General features: G+C 44.5%; 1 protein-coding gene across 9 annotated transcripts in view; it reads right to left on the bottom strand.

Moving 5' to 3' along the window:
- Positions 1-17977, bottom strand: part of CEP170 (centrosomal protein 170) — a 974470-nt gene that overhangs the window by 580164 nt on the left and 376329 nt on the right. For all 9 annotated transcript variants that reach the window (XM_075339727.1, XM_075339731.1, XM_075339735.1 and 6 more), the window contains one exon: positions 7907-8033. In XM_075339727.1, the coding sequence (XP_075195842.1) occupies positions 7907-8033 (127 nt within the window). The remainder of the gene's footprint in view (positions 1-7906; positions 8034-17977) is intronic.

The following is a 17977-nucleotide window of genomic DNA, read 5'->3' on the forward strand; positions in this document are numbered from 1 at the left end:
TCCCGGTAACCAGCACTGATGATAGGACCTTCTGTAACGTTATAGCATTTGACCAGTCGTGTGTATTATCTCATTGGCTACAGACTGGTCACATGGCTATGACATCATGCTAGGTCCTGTCAGTGCATCTCGCCAGTATGCGGTGCTCGCCCGAGCATCTCCGTACTCAGTACACTCGGCGAGTGCCGTGTACCAGCGAGATGTCTCGGCTCCTCGTCCCTGCATATCGGCGCTCTTTACAGAGTCAGCCCACATGCAGGGACTGGCTGCCACAGCCGGTGAATAGTGGTGCCGGCAATCAGGTGATCGGAGATCACCGTTGCTATAGTAACCCGCCTGTCAGGTTACTATTGCAACTGTGGCAGCGGTAGCCAGTAGCCTCTGCTCACTCACTGAGTGATTAGACTACACGGGGCTAACACTTGAATACAAATTCACAAAAGGTAGTGCATCCAATATTTTACCTCAAAAGTTACCTCAATTACTATACATAAAAAAACTTTTATTTATTAAACTTGTTAAAATTACCATGGGACAGCCACAATAATTTATTTCTATCAAGGGAACCAAAATTGTTAATTTATCAGAGCATCAGATTGATAATACTGCCATAGGGATAATGTCTGGATGACCGTCAATCTCTCTTTCCTCTACCTGCCAATGGAGATATAACTTGCGTTACACGCACCCTAAAGGTAAAGTGGTACCCCCATTCATCGGCGGCTTCCCTCCTATGATATCCCTGACCTCCCTTCTTATCAGGTAGGACCTATAGGGTCATATCATTGAATATCAGAGGAGACCAAAGAAAAAAATCACTTATCTGAGATATATTCGGGTCATAGGTCCCTCAGTAGTATTTTTTTCTCTTGTATGATGATATCCAGGCTCACCATGGTCCTCAACCCAGTAACTAAAAATGACAAAGCCTTGACGTGTTTCTCCCCATTTATTGATTGAGGTTCATCAGGAGACGAGATTAAGAAATGGCACAATCGCCTGTGGAATACATAGACTACACGGGGAGCAGCAGCGTTCTTCCTCCCATGCAGAGCTGTCTGATGTAGCAGAGCTGCATGGGTTAAAGGAGAAAGAAGACAGAAGACCAGGATCGTGGAGGGGTGAGAGGAAGTAATAAACATGGAGTCTCTAAGTGTGTCTGTGTATTTATTTCTATTTTATTGCTATTAAAGGATTTTTTCTCTATGTGGTGTCTATAAAATCTGTTATTGGAGATTCTTAATGGCCGGGTCAAACTTGCCTAACATTAGGAATCTCTGGCTTAATACTAGCTAGTAAACCAAAGCTAGTATTAACCCCTTATTACCCAGCGTGCCACCTGTCACCAGGGCCACTGGAAGAGTTGGATACAGCGCCAGAAGATGGCGCTTCTATGAAAGCACAATTTTCTGGGACAGCTGTGGACTTCAATTTGCAGTGGGGGTGGGGGGGGCAGAAAGCTAGGCCCAACCTGCGCTGCGGTTTCTAATCCCCAGCTGCCTAGTTGTACCTGGCTGGACACAAAAATGGGGCGAAGTCCATGTCATTTTTTTTTTTAATTATTTCATGAAATTCATGAACTAATTAAAAAAAAGGCTTCCCTATATTTTTAGTTCCCAGCCGGTTACAAATAGGCAGCTGGGGGTTGGGGGCAGCCCGTACCTACCTGCTGTACCTGGCTCGCATACAAAAATATGGCAAAGCCCATGCCATTTTTTTTTTAGTTTTTTGGCAAAAACTTTAAAAAAATAATTTTAAAAAATGCTTTCCTGGATTTTCTATTGCCAGTGAAGGTAACACCAAGCAGTTAGGGTTAGCAGCCAGTAACTGCTTGGATTACCCTTAGCTAGCAATACAAAAAATGAAGTGGGAGCCCACGCATTTTTTTTTTAAATTATTTATTTAAATAACTAAAAAAAATGTGCTTCCCTGTATTTTGATTGCCTGACATCACAGTACTGTAAAAATAAATAAATCATTAAAAAAAATTACATAGCGCTCCACGGTATTTCTAATTCTCAGCGCAGATAAAGCAGACGGCTACAGGCTGCCACCCCCATCTGCCTGGCGTTACCTTGGCTGGCAATCAAAATACAGAGAAGCCCATTAATTTTTTTTTATTTTAAAAAATAATTAAAACAAAAATGCGTGGGCTCCGGACGTATTTTGATCGCCAGTCAGGTAAAGCCAGACAGCTGGGGGCTGCGATTCTCGGCAGCCCGCAGCCGCCCCTGGAAATGGCGCATTGTTTCTTAGCACTATTTCCAGGTGCTTTACCCGGCTTGTCCAGCGGCCATGATGGTGGTGGCTCACTGGGTAAAAAAGGGGTTAATACCAGCTTTGTATTCTCAGATGGTACTAAGCCCTAAATTCATGGTGTTACGTCAAATTAGACATGGCCATTATGAATTTCTGAGAAACAGTTAAAAATACACTTTTTTATTAGAAATAAAACAAAAAACATTTAGAGGCTCCACCTTTATTATAAAAAAATCCTTAGTCCGACGTAGTCCACAGGTAGAGCATTGTCAGCTTCATCACTGTGCACAGACAGTCTATACACAGTGAGAAGCAAAGCACAATGTCAACTCTGCTTCATCTTGTGCACAGACAGTCTAAACACAGTGAGAAGCACAGAGAGCCATGTCAGCCTGCTTCATCGTTCTGGTCAGAGCGATGCAGCAGGCTGACAGTGAGGTGATGATTGCACTTGTGTCTCGCATTGCATCACCCCACTCTCCCGACTACAGCGCTTCAGCTGTGGAAATACATGCAGCAGACCCGCTGCCGTCGGGAGATTGTGCGCCGTGATGTGATGACACTCTCATCACGGCGCGCCAGGACTTGTGATGACGTCATACTCACGTGACCAGTCTGTAGCCAATGAGGTAACACAACATTCACACGTGACTGGTCACACGGGTATGACGTCATGGTCAGGGCAGGTCCTTTTAACCAGATGTGTTTACCGGGGGAACAGCAATGATCGGACAGACGCCTTAGCAGAAGCGCTGGGAGGCAGAGTCTGCAGGACGTCGTTGGACCTGTAAGTATGATCATAATGTTTTTTTAACATGCTTTTTTTTTTAACAGCTCCTGGACCCGAACTGTAACATGTACGTCCCAGAAAGCTCGTGTTCGGAGTCGAGTGCACGAACATGTGTTCAGTACGGACACCAAACTTTACAGTTCGGGTTCGCTCATCCCTACTCACCGGCTCCCACTGTCCCCTTTGACATGGTCGCAGAACAACGGTCAGTTACCGTGGCAATCTGGGAGCCTTCTGAAGGCCCTCACTGCTGCAATCTTGATATTTCTGCGATGCTCAACCACAGAGCTTAATAGGAGACCACAATTTTCTATTCTATTGTAGTATATAGCATAGATATTCAGACGTTCGAGTCCCTATAAAGTAAAAAATGGGCAAACCAAAAAAAGTTTCTTAAAAAAAAAATTAGCAGTGACTGACAGGTGTTAAAAACAGTTACGCTGGTAATATAAATAAGTGGTAATTAATAAGAGTAATTACAAACAGTATGCATATTTGATTAATCAGACACTACTAGAACAAAATAAAACATAAATGGTGTTTGGACGATAGAAGACACAACCTAAGCTCAGACAACAGAAACTAAGAAAAACATTCCTACTAATTAAAACTTCCCTGGTGGATTCATTTACCAGAATTTCTGTGCTATAAGGTTGATGAGGAACTTAACCTCTTCACCCCCGGGCAACTTTCGGTTTTCCTTTTTTTTTTTTGCTCCCCTTCTTATTTTTACAGGACGAGTTCTACTTTTAAGTGAAACCATACGTTTTTCTATATAGTGTACTGGAAAATAGCAAAAAAAATTCCAAGTGCAAAAAAAAAAAAATGCAATTGCATGATTGTTTTTTAAATAAATTATTCACTGTGTTCTCTATATGGTAAAACTGATGTATGGGTGTTATGCCTCAGGTCGGTACGAGTTCATATATACCAACCATGTATGGCTATGTGCACACGCTGCGTTTTTTGACGCTGTGTTTTTGTGCATTTTTGGCCGCTAAAAACGCACCCGCGGCAAAAAAACACGGCAAAAAACGCATGCGTTTTTACCGCGATATGATGCGTTTTTGGCTGCGTTTTGGATCTCTGCGTTTTTCTGCGTTTTTCCAATGCATTGCATGGGGGGAAAACGCAGAAAAACGCAGGACAGAATTGAAACGCAGGAAAGAATCCCCAGCAAAAATGGAAACTCATAGACTTTGCTGGGGAAGCAAAGTCATGCAGTTTTGAGGCCAAAAACGCACCTGAAAAACGCGCAAAAACGCTGCGAAAAACTCACTGTGTGAACTTACCCTATAGGTTTACTTTTATCTAAGGCAGGAGTCCCAAACTCAACTGGGTGTATGGGCCGCATACAGAAAAAAAAATGATTTGAGGGGCCGCATTCTTTTTCAGGACAAAGTGACATTGTTAGTGGTACCATTTTTTCTTTCTAAACACCCTTGGATCACTGTTTTTGAACATTTTTCATTTTTAAGTAATACAGTTTTACAATTAGCACCACATAGTAATTTTGGCCAATATCTTGTAGTAATGTGCTCATCCTTTTTTCCATCCAGTAGTAATGTGCCCCATGCAGGTCCCCTTCTTGTAGTAATGTGCCCCATACAGGACCCTTCTTGTAGTAATGTGCCCCATGCAGGACTCCTCCTTGTTGCAATGTGCCCCATGCAGGACCCCTTCTTGTAGTAATGTGCCCCATGCAGGACCCCTTCTTGTAGTAATGTGCCCCATGCAGGACTCCTTCTTGTAGTAATGTCCTATCCTGACACACACACACACACACACACTTTGTTCATCCTCAGCCTGCAACACACACACCCTGTGCAGCCTCAGCCAGCAACACACACACACACACACAAACGCACACACACTGTTCAGCCTCAGTTGGTAACACATACTCTGTTCAGCCTCAGCTAGCAGCACACACACACTCTGTTCAGCCTCAGCTAGCAACACACACACACATACACACACACACATTCAGCCTCATTAGCAACACACACACACTGTTCAGCCTCAGCTGGTAACACACACTCTGTTCAGCCTCAGCTAGCAACACACACACACACACACACACACACATGCACTGTTCAGCCTCAGCTAACAAAACAAACACACACACACTGTTCAGCTTCAGATAGCAACACACACACACACACACACACACCACACACTTTTCAGCCTCCGCTACCAACACACACACTCTGTGCAGCCTCAGCTAGCAACACACACACATACACACACACTCTGTTCAGCCTCAGCTAGCAACACACACAGTTCACCCTCAGCTAACACACACACACACACACACACACACACACACACACTGTTCAGCCTCAGCTAGCAACAAACAGACACACACTGTTCAGCTTCAGCTAGCAACACACACACACTGTTCAGCTTCAGCTAGCAACACACACACTCTGTTCAGCTTCAGCTAGCAACACACACACACACACACACACACACACACTCTGTTCAGCCTCAGTTGCAACAAACACACATCAGCCTCAGCTTGCAACACACACACTTCAGCCTCAGCTTGGAAGACACACACTCCAGCCTCAGCTAGTACCACACACACCCTGTGCAGCCTTAGCTAGCAACACACACCCTGTTCAGCCTCAGCTAGCAACACATACACACATTGTTGAACACACACATTGTTCAGCTTCAGCTAACAGACACACACACACACACACACACACACACACTGTTCAGCCTCAGCTAGCAACACACACACTGTGTAGCCTCAACTAGCAAAACACACACACTTGCTGTTCAGCTAGCAAAACACACATACTGTTCAGCTTCAACTAGCAACACACACACACACTGTTCAGCTTCAGCTAGTAACACACACACACCCTGTGCAGCCTTAGCTAGCAACACACGCACACTGTTCAGCCTCAGCTAGCAACACACACATACACACACACACACACACACACACACACACACCAAAACATTCTTCTCACCTGTCCTCCGTTCCCTCAGCGGCAACACGCAGGCACGTGGAACCAGTGATGATCGCAGCCGCTGTCACTGCTGATCGTTTTGCCGGCGCGTGCAGATCCAAGTTCTCGCTTCACAACAGCCACTGGCCAATCACAGGCAAGCAGCTGAGGTCATACGCAGCAGGTGCTTGCCTCTGATTGGCGGGCTGCTGTTATCGAGTTCTGCAGTGAGAACTTGACTGTGCGCAGCACCGGCAAAATGGTCAGCTGAAATAAAGCTCTGGCGGCTGCGGACCCTGCACCGGCCGCCATCTTTACCGGGTCCACGGGCCTGCAGGCCGCAAGAGGCAGCCTGTAGGGCCGCATGCGGCCCGCGGGCCACGTGTTTGAGACCTCTGATATAAGAGGTTAGAAAAATTCAGAAATTTGTCCAAAAAAAAGGCACACTTTTTGCGCCATATTCCGTGATCCATAGCGTTCTTATTTTGTGGGGTCTATTGCTCAGTGTCGGCTTATTTTTTGCGTCTTGAGCTGACGCTTTTAATGGTACAATTTTTGCGCAGAAGCGCAGTTTTGATGGTATGTTAATCGCATTTTGTGCAAAATTCGCGGCGACCAAAAAAACATAATATTGGCGTTTGGAATTTTTTTGCCGCTACGCCGCTTACCGATGAGATTGATTTTATATTTTGACATTTCTGAACACAGCGATACCAAATAAGTGAATATTTTTTATTTTTTTAAACTTTTAATTTTCAATGGGGCGAATGGGGAGGGTGATTTGAACTTATAGTTTTTTTTTAATATTTTAAAAGTTTTTTTTGTTTTTTTTTTACTAGGCCCCATAGGGGACTAAAACAATCAAGTCTGATTGCTTATTCCTTTGTGTAGATCAGAGCAGCATCACTCTGATCTGCACAAAAGCATCTCTCCTCTCACACACGGCCCTCTGCTGGCTGTAAGAGGAACTGATTTATGATAGATACAGGAGTCCTCAGATGACCCTGTGCTACCATGGTAACCATCAAATCCACGTGATCATATCACGTGACTTCCGATGGAGCTTGGTAAATGAATGCTTACTGCGGCCCGCTGTTACATCACGCTGTGACATTTACACAGCACGCTGTAAGGGGTTAATAGGCCCGAATGGGGAGCGAATCCACTTTTTCCTGATAGCCACACATGTCAGCTGTTCAAATCAGCTGACATGTGCAGTGATCACTGCCGGCTGCCCACGGCAGCAGACAGGGATTAACCTGATATGGTCCATGACGTACTCAGTACGTCATGTGTCGCAAAGAGGTTAATAGTGAACAGTCCGTTCATGTTAGTTTCGCTGCTGACCGAGGACTAAAAGACGCACACTGCTTGCCTACATTTTTGTTTTAGTTAACAAATGAGTCTTAAAAAGAGTTGTTCACCTGAGAGGATATATTTTTTATTGAATGCATGTATTTGGGGCTAAAAATCATATTTACAGTTGTGTTTCACTGAAAAAATCTCCAGTTTGGCTTATACAAACTTCTTGTTTTCCTGAAAGTTCAACTTTGATGTGTTCTGTGGTCAAATAAGCTAATGGTGCTCAATAAAGTGAGATAAAACTATTCGTTACAACCTGTCCAGTTAGACAAAAAAAAACATCTTATTGATTTTCAACAATAGACAGTGCAACACAGAGGCTATAGAAGGCAAATGGTGTAAAAGTTTTTAATGAAACCCAAGGCCAAATTATTTTTAGCCCCAAATATTTGATTAAAATAAATCCCCATTAATGCACAATCTCTTTAACATCCAAAACATATGATAATTAATTCTGAAATTGATAAAAAAAATACAAAATATATGATAAAGATGATAATAATCGTAAAAATTACAAAATGATTTTAAAAATTACCATTTTCAACACCAGGAAACATATCAGAATCACTTTGCCCATTTTCTTGATCATGACCAACATGGTTAGAGGCCAGACTAGTCCACTGGGATACCCAACGTTTTTTGCCTGATAAAGACAGGACATCCTAAAATTAGACAAATATAGAATGTTAAATTGTAAACTAACAAATAAAACCCAAAAGATAAAATAAGTTATGAGGAATAGTTGATAACTAATTTTAACATGAATATCTTTGTTCATGAGAACATCTAAGAAATCCCAAAGTCAGGCCCACAAATATTTGGACAGTGATGCAAATAAAACAAGGCGATAAAGATGTGACTGCATACTACATTAGGCATTAGCAATTGTCTTTACCTTCTTGATAAATCAAGTCGGCTGTGATGCTGGCTACCGTCATTTCTCACGGTCAGGCCATAATACAAGGAAGTCAGGGCTCAAATAACAAAGGTAGAGAGGCAAAAGAGAAAAACAGGTCACAGTCCAAGGCGAGAAGTCCAAAACTATTACAGATCAAGTAAATGTAGCTAGCAAAACGAAGTCTGGGGGACCCCCTTGGGCAATGTGCGCACGTTGTGTTTTTTCTTGCTTTTTGGTTGCGTTTTAAATTGCATTGTGTCAATGACAAAATGCATGCGTTGTGCTTCCCCAGTAAATTCCCCAGCATGAGAAATCACAAATTCCATGGGCACATTGCTTTTTTTCGGCAGTGTTTTGTTTGACAAATATTTGTCAAAATCATGCCTAAAAAAAAAAAAGAAAAAAAAAAAAAGCAGCAAGTCACTTCATTGCGTTTTGTGAACATTTTCCACCCATTGATATGAATGTGGTGTTACAAAACACAACCTAAGTATGTAGCTGTGCCTCTGAGCTGCCTTTTGGTTGCGTTTTAGATGCATTTTTGTCAACAAAAACACAGGTCACCAACTATTCTCCATTCTCTCTCTCTCACGCTCTGTCTCTCTCTGCTTCATACTCACCGATCTCCGGAGCAGCTGTCACACTGCTCTCGCCGTTTCTCCTGCTTCTGAAATTACCGTCCGTTTATTAGGCTCATCTCATATTTCACTGCTTCCCCCACCCATCAGCGCCTATGATTTGTTGCAGTAAGACACGCCCCCACACTGAGGGCCAGCTGTCAGACTGCAACTAATCACAGCCGGCGGTTAACGGGTCTATATCGTACAGCACAATAAATAATTTAAAAAACCGGTGTGCGGTCCTCCCCCCTAAATTTCATTCCCAGCCAAGATAAAGCCTCACAGCTCGGGGCTGGTATTCTCAGACTGGAGAGACCCACGTTATTGGGAGCCCCCCAACCTGAAAATATCAGCCATCAGAGCCCAGAATTGCCGCATCTATTAGATGCGACAGTCTCGGGGCTTTACCCGGCTCATCCCAATTGCCCTGGTGCAGTGGCAAGCTGGGTAATAAGGAGTTAATGGCGGCCCACAGCAGCCACTAAATCCTAGCTTAGTGATCGCAGGCGTTAATGAGACACCCCCTCATCACTAAACTAAGTGAAAGTAAATAAACAGGAACACCGAAAAATCCTTTATTTCAAATAAAAGACAAAAAAGCCACCCTCTTTCACCGCTTTATTAATCTCCAAAACGTAATCCATATGAGGTCCCACGACGCTTCCAGCACTGCTACATCTGACACTCACAGTGAGCGCCATAGAACAAGACTGCTTGCTGTGAGCTCCTAGCAGCAACTGAAATGAGTTGCGCTATCAGCGGGGACGTCACTCAGGTTAGCCGCTGCCACAGCTGGAGTCCTCCACCTGTGACAGCAAATTACCCGAGTGACTGAAGTGAGCAAAGCGATCAGCGATGCAGTCACTAAGGTGATTTCAGGTCACAGTTGGAGTCCTACACCTGTGACCGCAAATCAGGCTGCGACACAGACAGAGCTGTGGGAGGAGAATGAACTCGGGTGAACCACTGACGTCACAGCTGTGGGCCCCACACTACAGCCTGTGTCAGTGGCACGGACGTCAGGGGTTCAAGCTAGTTCATTCTCATCGCGTGTCTCTGCCTGCTGTAAGCGGGCAGTCATGCTCTACAGTGCTGCTGTAACAGGACAGGGATGTAGCAGAGCTGAATCCGCCGTGAGACCTCGTGTGGATTATTTTGGAACTGCAGGAGTGTTTGGGGGTTAAAAAAGTGATGAAAGAGGGTGTTTTTTTGTATTTTATTCCAAATAAAGGATTTTGGGGGTGTATGTGTTTATTTTCACTTCCAGATTAGTGATTGGGGCGGGGTCTCAGACGACTGCCATCACTAATCTAGGACTTAGTGGCTGTTGAGGGCTACTGTTAACTCCTTATTACCCTGATTCCCACTGCACCAGGGCAATGGAAGAGCTGGCTTCAGCGCCGGAATTGATGCATCTTATGGACGCGCCACTTCTGGGGCGGCTGCGAGTTGCTATTGTTAAGCTGGAAAGGGTCAAATAATGATGGGCCTTCCCACCCTAATATTATTAGCCCCCAGTTCTCTGCTGCACCTTGGCTGGTTTTAGAAAATTTGGGGTGACCCCATGTCAAAAAAGTGTGGGATCCTCTCTATTTTTCATAACCAACCAAGGTACAGCAGACAGCTGAGGCTTGCAGCCTGCAGCTGCTACTGTTCCTGTGCTGAACGTAAAAAATGGGGGGGACCCAAGTAATTTTTTTACCAAAAAAATAAAAAATGTAAAAAACAGCTGTCCAAGCTAGCTATCCTTCTATCAAGCTATTTTGTTATTTCTTTTCATTCTATATGATCTATATTATTCTTTCTATTTCTTCTATCTACTCTAGCTATCAATTATCCTATCCTATCATTTTATTTGTCCTTTAAAAACCGCACTAACAAACATGCATAAAAACGCATGCGTTTTTGCCGCTTTTTTTTTCTCCAAACGCAGTGTTTTTAGTTGACAAGTCTGCCAGTGGGTGCATTTTTGTCAAATGAAGAACGCAGCGTGAAGACATACCCTTACAATCACCCAGATGGACGTTTCCTAATGGCTTGCTTGTGGAGGGTAGTTTGGACAGTCCTTTAGAGAATGTCCGGAGAGAGCACAGTAGAGACATAGTCTAAGATTGTGTTGACGCTTCCCCTCTACCGCACGAGACCTGGCAGCGCTAACTTTAATCGGCTTCACCTCAGGTAAATGTACATGCTCAGGGGAAATATAAAAATCACCTTGAATCTCACAAATTCAGCGATTTGGCCTGTGTGATGGCCTCATTCAAAGAACAAGGAGGAACATAAAGAGCCAGGGAGTCCTTGAGGAGTTCAGAAAGGCCTCTATGGAATTGGCACATGAGAGATGCATTATTCCACTGAACTTCAGGGGACCATTGCTGGAACTCAGTAATAATAATAATAATTTTATTCATTTATATAGCGCTATTAATTCCACAGCACTTTACATACATTGGCAACTCTGTCCCCATTGGGGCTCACAATCTAGAGTCCCTATCTGTATGTCTTTGGAGTGTGGGAGGAAACCGGAGTACCCGGAGGAAACCCACGCAAACACGGGGAGAAAATACAAACTCCTTGCAGATAGTGTCCTTGGTGGGATTTGAACCCAGGATCCTAGCGCTGCAAGACTCCAGTGCTAACCACTGAGCCACCGTGCCGCCCAAGTACAATAGCTTTCAGCAGTGCAGCTCCCCTGTGTAATGTACGTAATATTTGACACAGCAACCTGGATTCTGTCTGTATCATGATACATTAAACCTAAAGGTGTCAAAAAAAGCATAGACAGTAAAATGTTTTGGGACTCATGGGGTTAAAGAAAATGCCCAGTCTGGGGGCCACGTCGCAGTAGGGACATGAGTATTCCAAATCGCTTGAACTCATTCCCTGAAAATCAGGATCTAAGGATAAAAAAAATATCTTACAGCTCTTCCTAAACACTCAAATGTTTTTTCTCTCAAGAAAATTTATCAGGAAGGGCCACTACAGATTCAGGAGAGGCCAACTGCACATCTGAAGGTACAGATATTGCAGCCATTACCGTCAGCGAAAAGCTAAGGGGAGCATTTATGAAGCTAGAGAACTGGATCTGCAACTGGGACTGCGATGATTCAAAGTTTCAGTATTCTTTAGCTAGATCCTTAATAATTTAAGTCAAATTTGCCACCTGATCACGAGACATATGAATAAAATCCATAGTGGTGGGAAAATGTACAGTCCCTGATAGAAGTTCTGTCGCTTACCCATGTTATGTAAATAAAAGCTTATAACCTTAAATTCATCCATTGGTTTTATAAATTAATCTTTAGAAAGTTGAAACCCTCCCAAATTTGGTTTAGGTTCTGAAAATAAAGTTGCTGCAAAGCTGAAATATTGATCATTTAATGAACACAGAAAGGTCAGATTTTGGCAAGAAAAAAGTTTTGTCGCCTTGTCATATAATTCACCCAATCCTAGTTTACATCCTCCCCTGTCCTCACTAAATGATCGGTTAATTAGTGGTTGTGTATAAAAAGAAACCCAGCACCCCAGACCTTCACTTGAACTGCAACTTGACCTCTGACAACATGCCAAAAATCCACCCTGCGACTAAAGCCTTGATTATCAAGAGGCTGAAGACCAGATCCACTGCAGAGGTGGCTGGCACCTTTAATGTGTCTCAGCGTCAAGTACAAAGAATTAAAAAAAAGATTTGAAAAGACTGGAGATGTTTTTGACAAGCCCAGGTCTGGCAGGTACTGCAAGAAAACTGCTCAGGAGGAACGTTTGTTCGTTAGAAAATCCAAAGCCAGCCCTTCTTTCACTGCAGCAGAGCTCCAACAGGCCTGATCACCTCAAGTCCCTGTGTCAACTAGAACAGTTTGTAGGATTCTGACTCGAAATGGCCTCCATGGTCGAATCAGTGCCCAGAAGCCAGCACTAAACAAAAGGCAATTAAAAGTCCCACACCATGAGGAACTGACCTCCTCCTTACATGATCGGTACGAGCGCTTCCACGAGATCTGGCTCCCCTGGATGCAATTTAAGCTCTCCAATGAATACGACCTCCTTTTGCGTGATGCGTAGATGGAGCGCATTCTCCTCTGTCGCTGGCCTTTCCCCCCCTGGTAAACCTCCCCCCACCCCCCTTTTTTTTTTTTTTTTTCTTTTTTCTCCCTCTCTCTCCTCTCTCTTCTTCTTATTCTCTCCCCTTCTCCTCTTCTCCCATCTTCTTCCCCCTTTCTCTCCCCTCTCCTTCTTTCTTACCTTCCTCCCGCTCTGCCCTATCCCTTCCCCTTTCCACCCTTCCTCTACATTCCTCCCCCTTTCTTCTCTCTCAGCTAGTGTGAACTCTTTGTTGAGAGATGTCTGAATGATCTTCAGGCACTCTTGCCTCCCTTTGGTACTTCTCCTTCTTGCCTTTGATAAAAATTGTAAAAGAACGGACCCATCCGATAACTTGTTGGGTTGGCTCAGATGTTGGTGACTTTGTATTGAGATGTATTCTCCCAAACTCTGTTCAATTGTTTTTGTTTATTTTGCCAACTGATTACTTTATGGTTTGTAAGGGTCTGTTGTATAAATAAAGATTTTAAAAAAAAAAAGTCCCACACCATGCTAAACAGATGGACGCTGGAAAAGTGGCAGAAGGTGGATTTCTCTGATGAGTCTTCAGTTGAATTAAACCACAGCCACTGTAAATACTGCAGGAGACCAACTGGAGCCCGTATGGATCCAGAAAACAGTTATGTTTGGTGGTGGAAAGATCATGGTCTGGGGTTACATTCAGTATGGGAGTGTGCGAAATATTTGCAAGGTGAAAGGCAATATTAATAGCCTAAAATATCAAGAAGTATTAGCTACCTCTTACATTTCCAATCATAAAAGGGGTCAAATTCTGCAGCAGGATGGTGCTCCATCTCATACATCCATCTCTACAACAAAGCTCCTCCTGGCAAAGAAGATCAAGGTGCTCAAGGACTGGCCAGCCTAGTCACCAGACATGAACATCATTGAGCATGTTTGGGGTAGGATGAAAGAGGAAGCTTGGAACACAAAACCACAAAATCTAGATGAACTCTGGGAGACATGTAAGACTGCATTCTTTGCTATTCCTGATGACTTCATCAATAAATTGTATGAATCATTGTTGAACCGCATGGATGCAGTCCTTCCAGCTCATGGAAGTCACACAAAATATTAAATATGGCTCTAATAGCACCACAAGTTCATTCACCAATGTAATGCAACATATCTTTGTATTAGAAGTTAATTATTTGTTTGAATTTCAAATTACTTTCTGTGGGCGACCAAACTTTTGTCTTGCCAAAATATGACCTGTGTTCATTAAAGGATCAATATTTCAGCTTTGCCGCAACTTTATTTTCATAACCTAAACCAAATTTGGGAGGGTTTCAGCTTTCAAAAGATTAAATTCATCCATTGGTTTTATAAATTAAAGTCAGGTTATAAGCTTTTATTTACATAACATGGATAAGCGACAGAACATCTGTCAGGGACTGTATATGCCCAGTTGTAATGTGACACTGGCTATTGTCACTGCTCATGGCCAAGCAGTGAGGCAGTGGAGTCAAGATGTCCGGAGTCAAATAGCAAAAGTGTATGTTAAAGGCATAGGGCAGTCATGGAGAACCTTTTACAGGCCGAGTGCCCAAACTGTAGCCCTAAACCCAATTTTTTTTCCGAAGTGCCAACCAATCCTATTGATAATTGATTGTAACCTTACCTTTGCCGTCTTCTCCTCAGCAGGGGGCATCACGCTCATGCATGCTTACCACATACTGAAGCTGAGCCCCTGTCCTTTCCAAACACAGCAGTTGGATTGATGTTTCTGGAAAAAATTGCCGCATATTAGACAGAGATTTTAGCATGGAATGCAGTCAGATTTCACCCTGTAATCCACATCTACATTTCAAAGTCTGAACATCTTGAAATCCCATAAAGACGTACGAGTTGCTCCCCTCCCCTTTTATTGTGTAGTTCTGTCCCCCTTCCTGGGCCACTTCCTGGTAAACATGTCCCCCATCCTGATATATATTTCCTACATTCTGGTATATTGGTCCCCATCATGGCCCTATCCTGGTAAAATGTCCTCCATCCTGGTAAATATACCCATTCTAGCATGTTCCCCCATGCTGCTAAATGTATCCCATCCTGACATATTGCCCATCCTTGTAAATGTTCCCCCATCCCAGCATGTACCCCATTCCTGGTAAATGTCCTCCATCCTGGTTAATTTACCCCCATCCAAGTAAATGTACCCCCATCCAGGTAAAATGTCCCCGTTCCTAGCATGTACCCCTTCCTGGTAAATGTTCCCCTTCCTGGTACTTCATCCTGGCATCCATGTTTCCTCCATCCTGGCATGTATATTTCCCCATCCTGGCATGCATGTTTCCTTCATCCTGGCATGCATGTTTCCTCCATCCTGGCATGCATGTTTCCTCCAACCTGGCATGCATGTTTCCTCCATCCTGGCATGCATGTTTCCTCCAACCTGGCATGCATGTTTCCTCCATCCTGGCATGTATGTTTTCCCCATCCTGGCATGTATGTTTTCCCCATCCTGGCATGCATGTTTCCCCATCCTGGCATGCATGTTTCCTCCATCCTGGAATGCATGTTTCCTCCAACCTGGCATGCATGTGTCCTCCATCCTGGCATGTATGTTTTCCCCATCCTGGCATGTATGTTTTCCCCATCCTGGCATGTATGTTTTCCCCATCCTGGCATGCATGTTTCCCCATCCTGGCATGCATGTTTCCTCCATCCTGGAATGCATGTTTCCTCCAACCTGGCATGCATGTTTCCTCCATCCTGGCATGTATGTTTTCCCCATCCTGGCATGTATGTTTTCCCCATCCTGGCATGCATGTTTCCCCATCCTGGCATGCATATTTCCCCATCCTGGCATGCATGTTTCCTCCATCCTGGCATGCATGTTTCCCCATCCTGGCATGCATGTTTCCCCATCCTGGCATGCATGTTTTCCCCATCCTGGCATGCATGTTTCCCCATCCTGGCATACATGTTTCCCCATCCTGGCATGCATTGTTCCCCATCCTGGCATGCATGTTTCCCCCATCCTGGCATGCATGTTTCCCCATCCTGGCATGCATGTTTCCCCATCCTGGCATGTATGTTTTCCCCATCCTGGCATGTATGTTTTCCCCATCCTGGCATGCATGTTTCCCCATCCTGGCATACATGTTTCCCCATCCTGGCATGCATTGTTCCCCATCCTGGCATGCATGTTTCCCCCATCCTGGCATGCATGTTTCCCCATCCTGGCATGCATTGTTCCCCATCCTGGCATGCATTGTTCCCATGCTAGCATGTGTGTTCCCCCTCCCCCACCCCATGCTGGCATGTGCGTTCCCCCACCCCATGCTGGCATGTGTGTTCCCCCATCCCCACCCCATGCTGGCATGTGTGTTCCCCCTCCCCCACCCCATGCTGGCATGTGTGTTTCACCCATCCCCACCAAATGCTGGCATGTGTGTTCCCCCACCCCCACGCTGGCATGTGTGTTTCTCCCCCACCCCATGCTGGCATGTGCGTTCCCCCACCCCCACGCTGGCATGTGCGTTCCCCCACCCCATGCTAGCGCTACCGCTGGCCCCCCCATCCCTACCTTGGCACAGCCGCACACGAGTATATATATATATATATATATATATATATATATATATATATATATAAAAAAAAAAGCAACACACAACTCACCTTCCTGCACACGCTCCCCCGCTGCGCGCCGCTGGGTCCTCAGTTGAAGTTCCCACGCGGCCAGAAGACGTTATTATGCCGGCGCCGCTCTCTGACACTCCTCCGTTTCCTAGGCAACACACCTGCAGCCTGGGGGAGGAGGAGTGTCAGAGCGAGGAGAAATGTCTCCTCCGCTCCAACACAGCTTTGTTCTGCCGGCGCGACTGCACCAGCAGATCAAACTGGCAGGATCAGGCGACAGCACGCGTGCCATCAGAATGGGCTCTGCGTGCCCCTGGTTGCACGAGTGCCATAGGTTCGCCATCACTGGCATAGGGGCAAAAGAAAAACAAGGTCACATTCCAAGATCATCAAAAATAAAAAATGGTTACATTTTGAGAGAAAAAGTTGAAAGTCAAATGAATAGTCAAATGCAAAGTCCAAGGTCCAGCAGCAAGAGATCAGAACAGCAGAACACAAAAGCCATAGGAACGCAGACCATCGAGCAAAGCTACGACTGGCAATGGTATGACAATAGCCAGCCAGCTAAATAGCCAGGCAATCACCTTAAAGGGGTAACACCTGGAGGAAGCCTAGCAGCACTGGCCTGATTGGCCACTGGACAATCCTAAATAGCATGAGGATAGTCAGCACACCCTAGTCCTCGATTAGGTGGTTGGGATATCTCTTAACAATATTGACAACCCAGCACGCTCCTAACAACTACTGGGTAGCTAAGCTGTCACTCAGTGAGCAGCGGATTTGTGATAACAGGGACAAGATAGTGCCAAAACAAACAACAGCTTCCCAAGTGAGCTCTTTTTTTTATCAGATCCATTCACCCAAAATATGGAATACCAGAACACTATTTGGCGACTGAGAAACCTGCTTCTCTCATTGGGCCACATTGCAGGTGGGTTTCTATTTATCCATGGCATCAGGATAAGTTTTCTGTGCCTCAATTCTACACAACTGACTACAACACAGCATCAATCTTCTTTTTTTCCTGGGTTTGATTTCAAAATTAGAGAGACAAAATTGAAAAATTTAATGTGGGGGAGGGGTCTTCCCAGGTCGAACTTTTTCTTATGTGATCTTCGAACCTGCCCTTTATTAAACCAGCAGATCTCAATAATTAGAAATAGACGTGCGGCTATGAATATTGTTTAACTTCGTTTATTAGGTACAGTATGATTACTTGTTTGTTGGTAGATAGGTAGGTAGGAAATATATTGGGTACGGAAAGTATTCCGACCCCTTTAAATGTTTTCACTCTTTGTTTCATTGCAACCATTTGGTAAATTAACCCTCAACTGGTGAGGTGGGGTTTGCCACACCCCAGGGAAATTTTGTTCAGCAGGCATTCATTGGAAAATAATCATTAGAA

This window comes from Anomaloglossus baeobatrachus, chromosome 3 (assembly GCF_048569485.1).
Source record: "Anomaloglossus baeobatrachus isolate aAnoBae1 chromosome 3, aAnoBae1.hap1, whole genome shotgun sequence".
NCBI lineage: Eukaryota > Metazoa > Chordata > Amphibia > Anura > Aromobatidae > Anomaloglossus > Anomaloglossus baeobatrachus.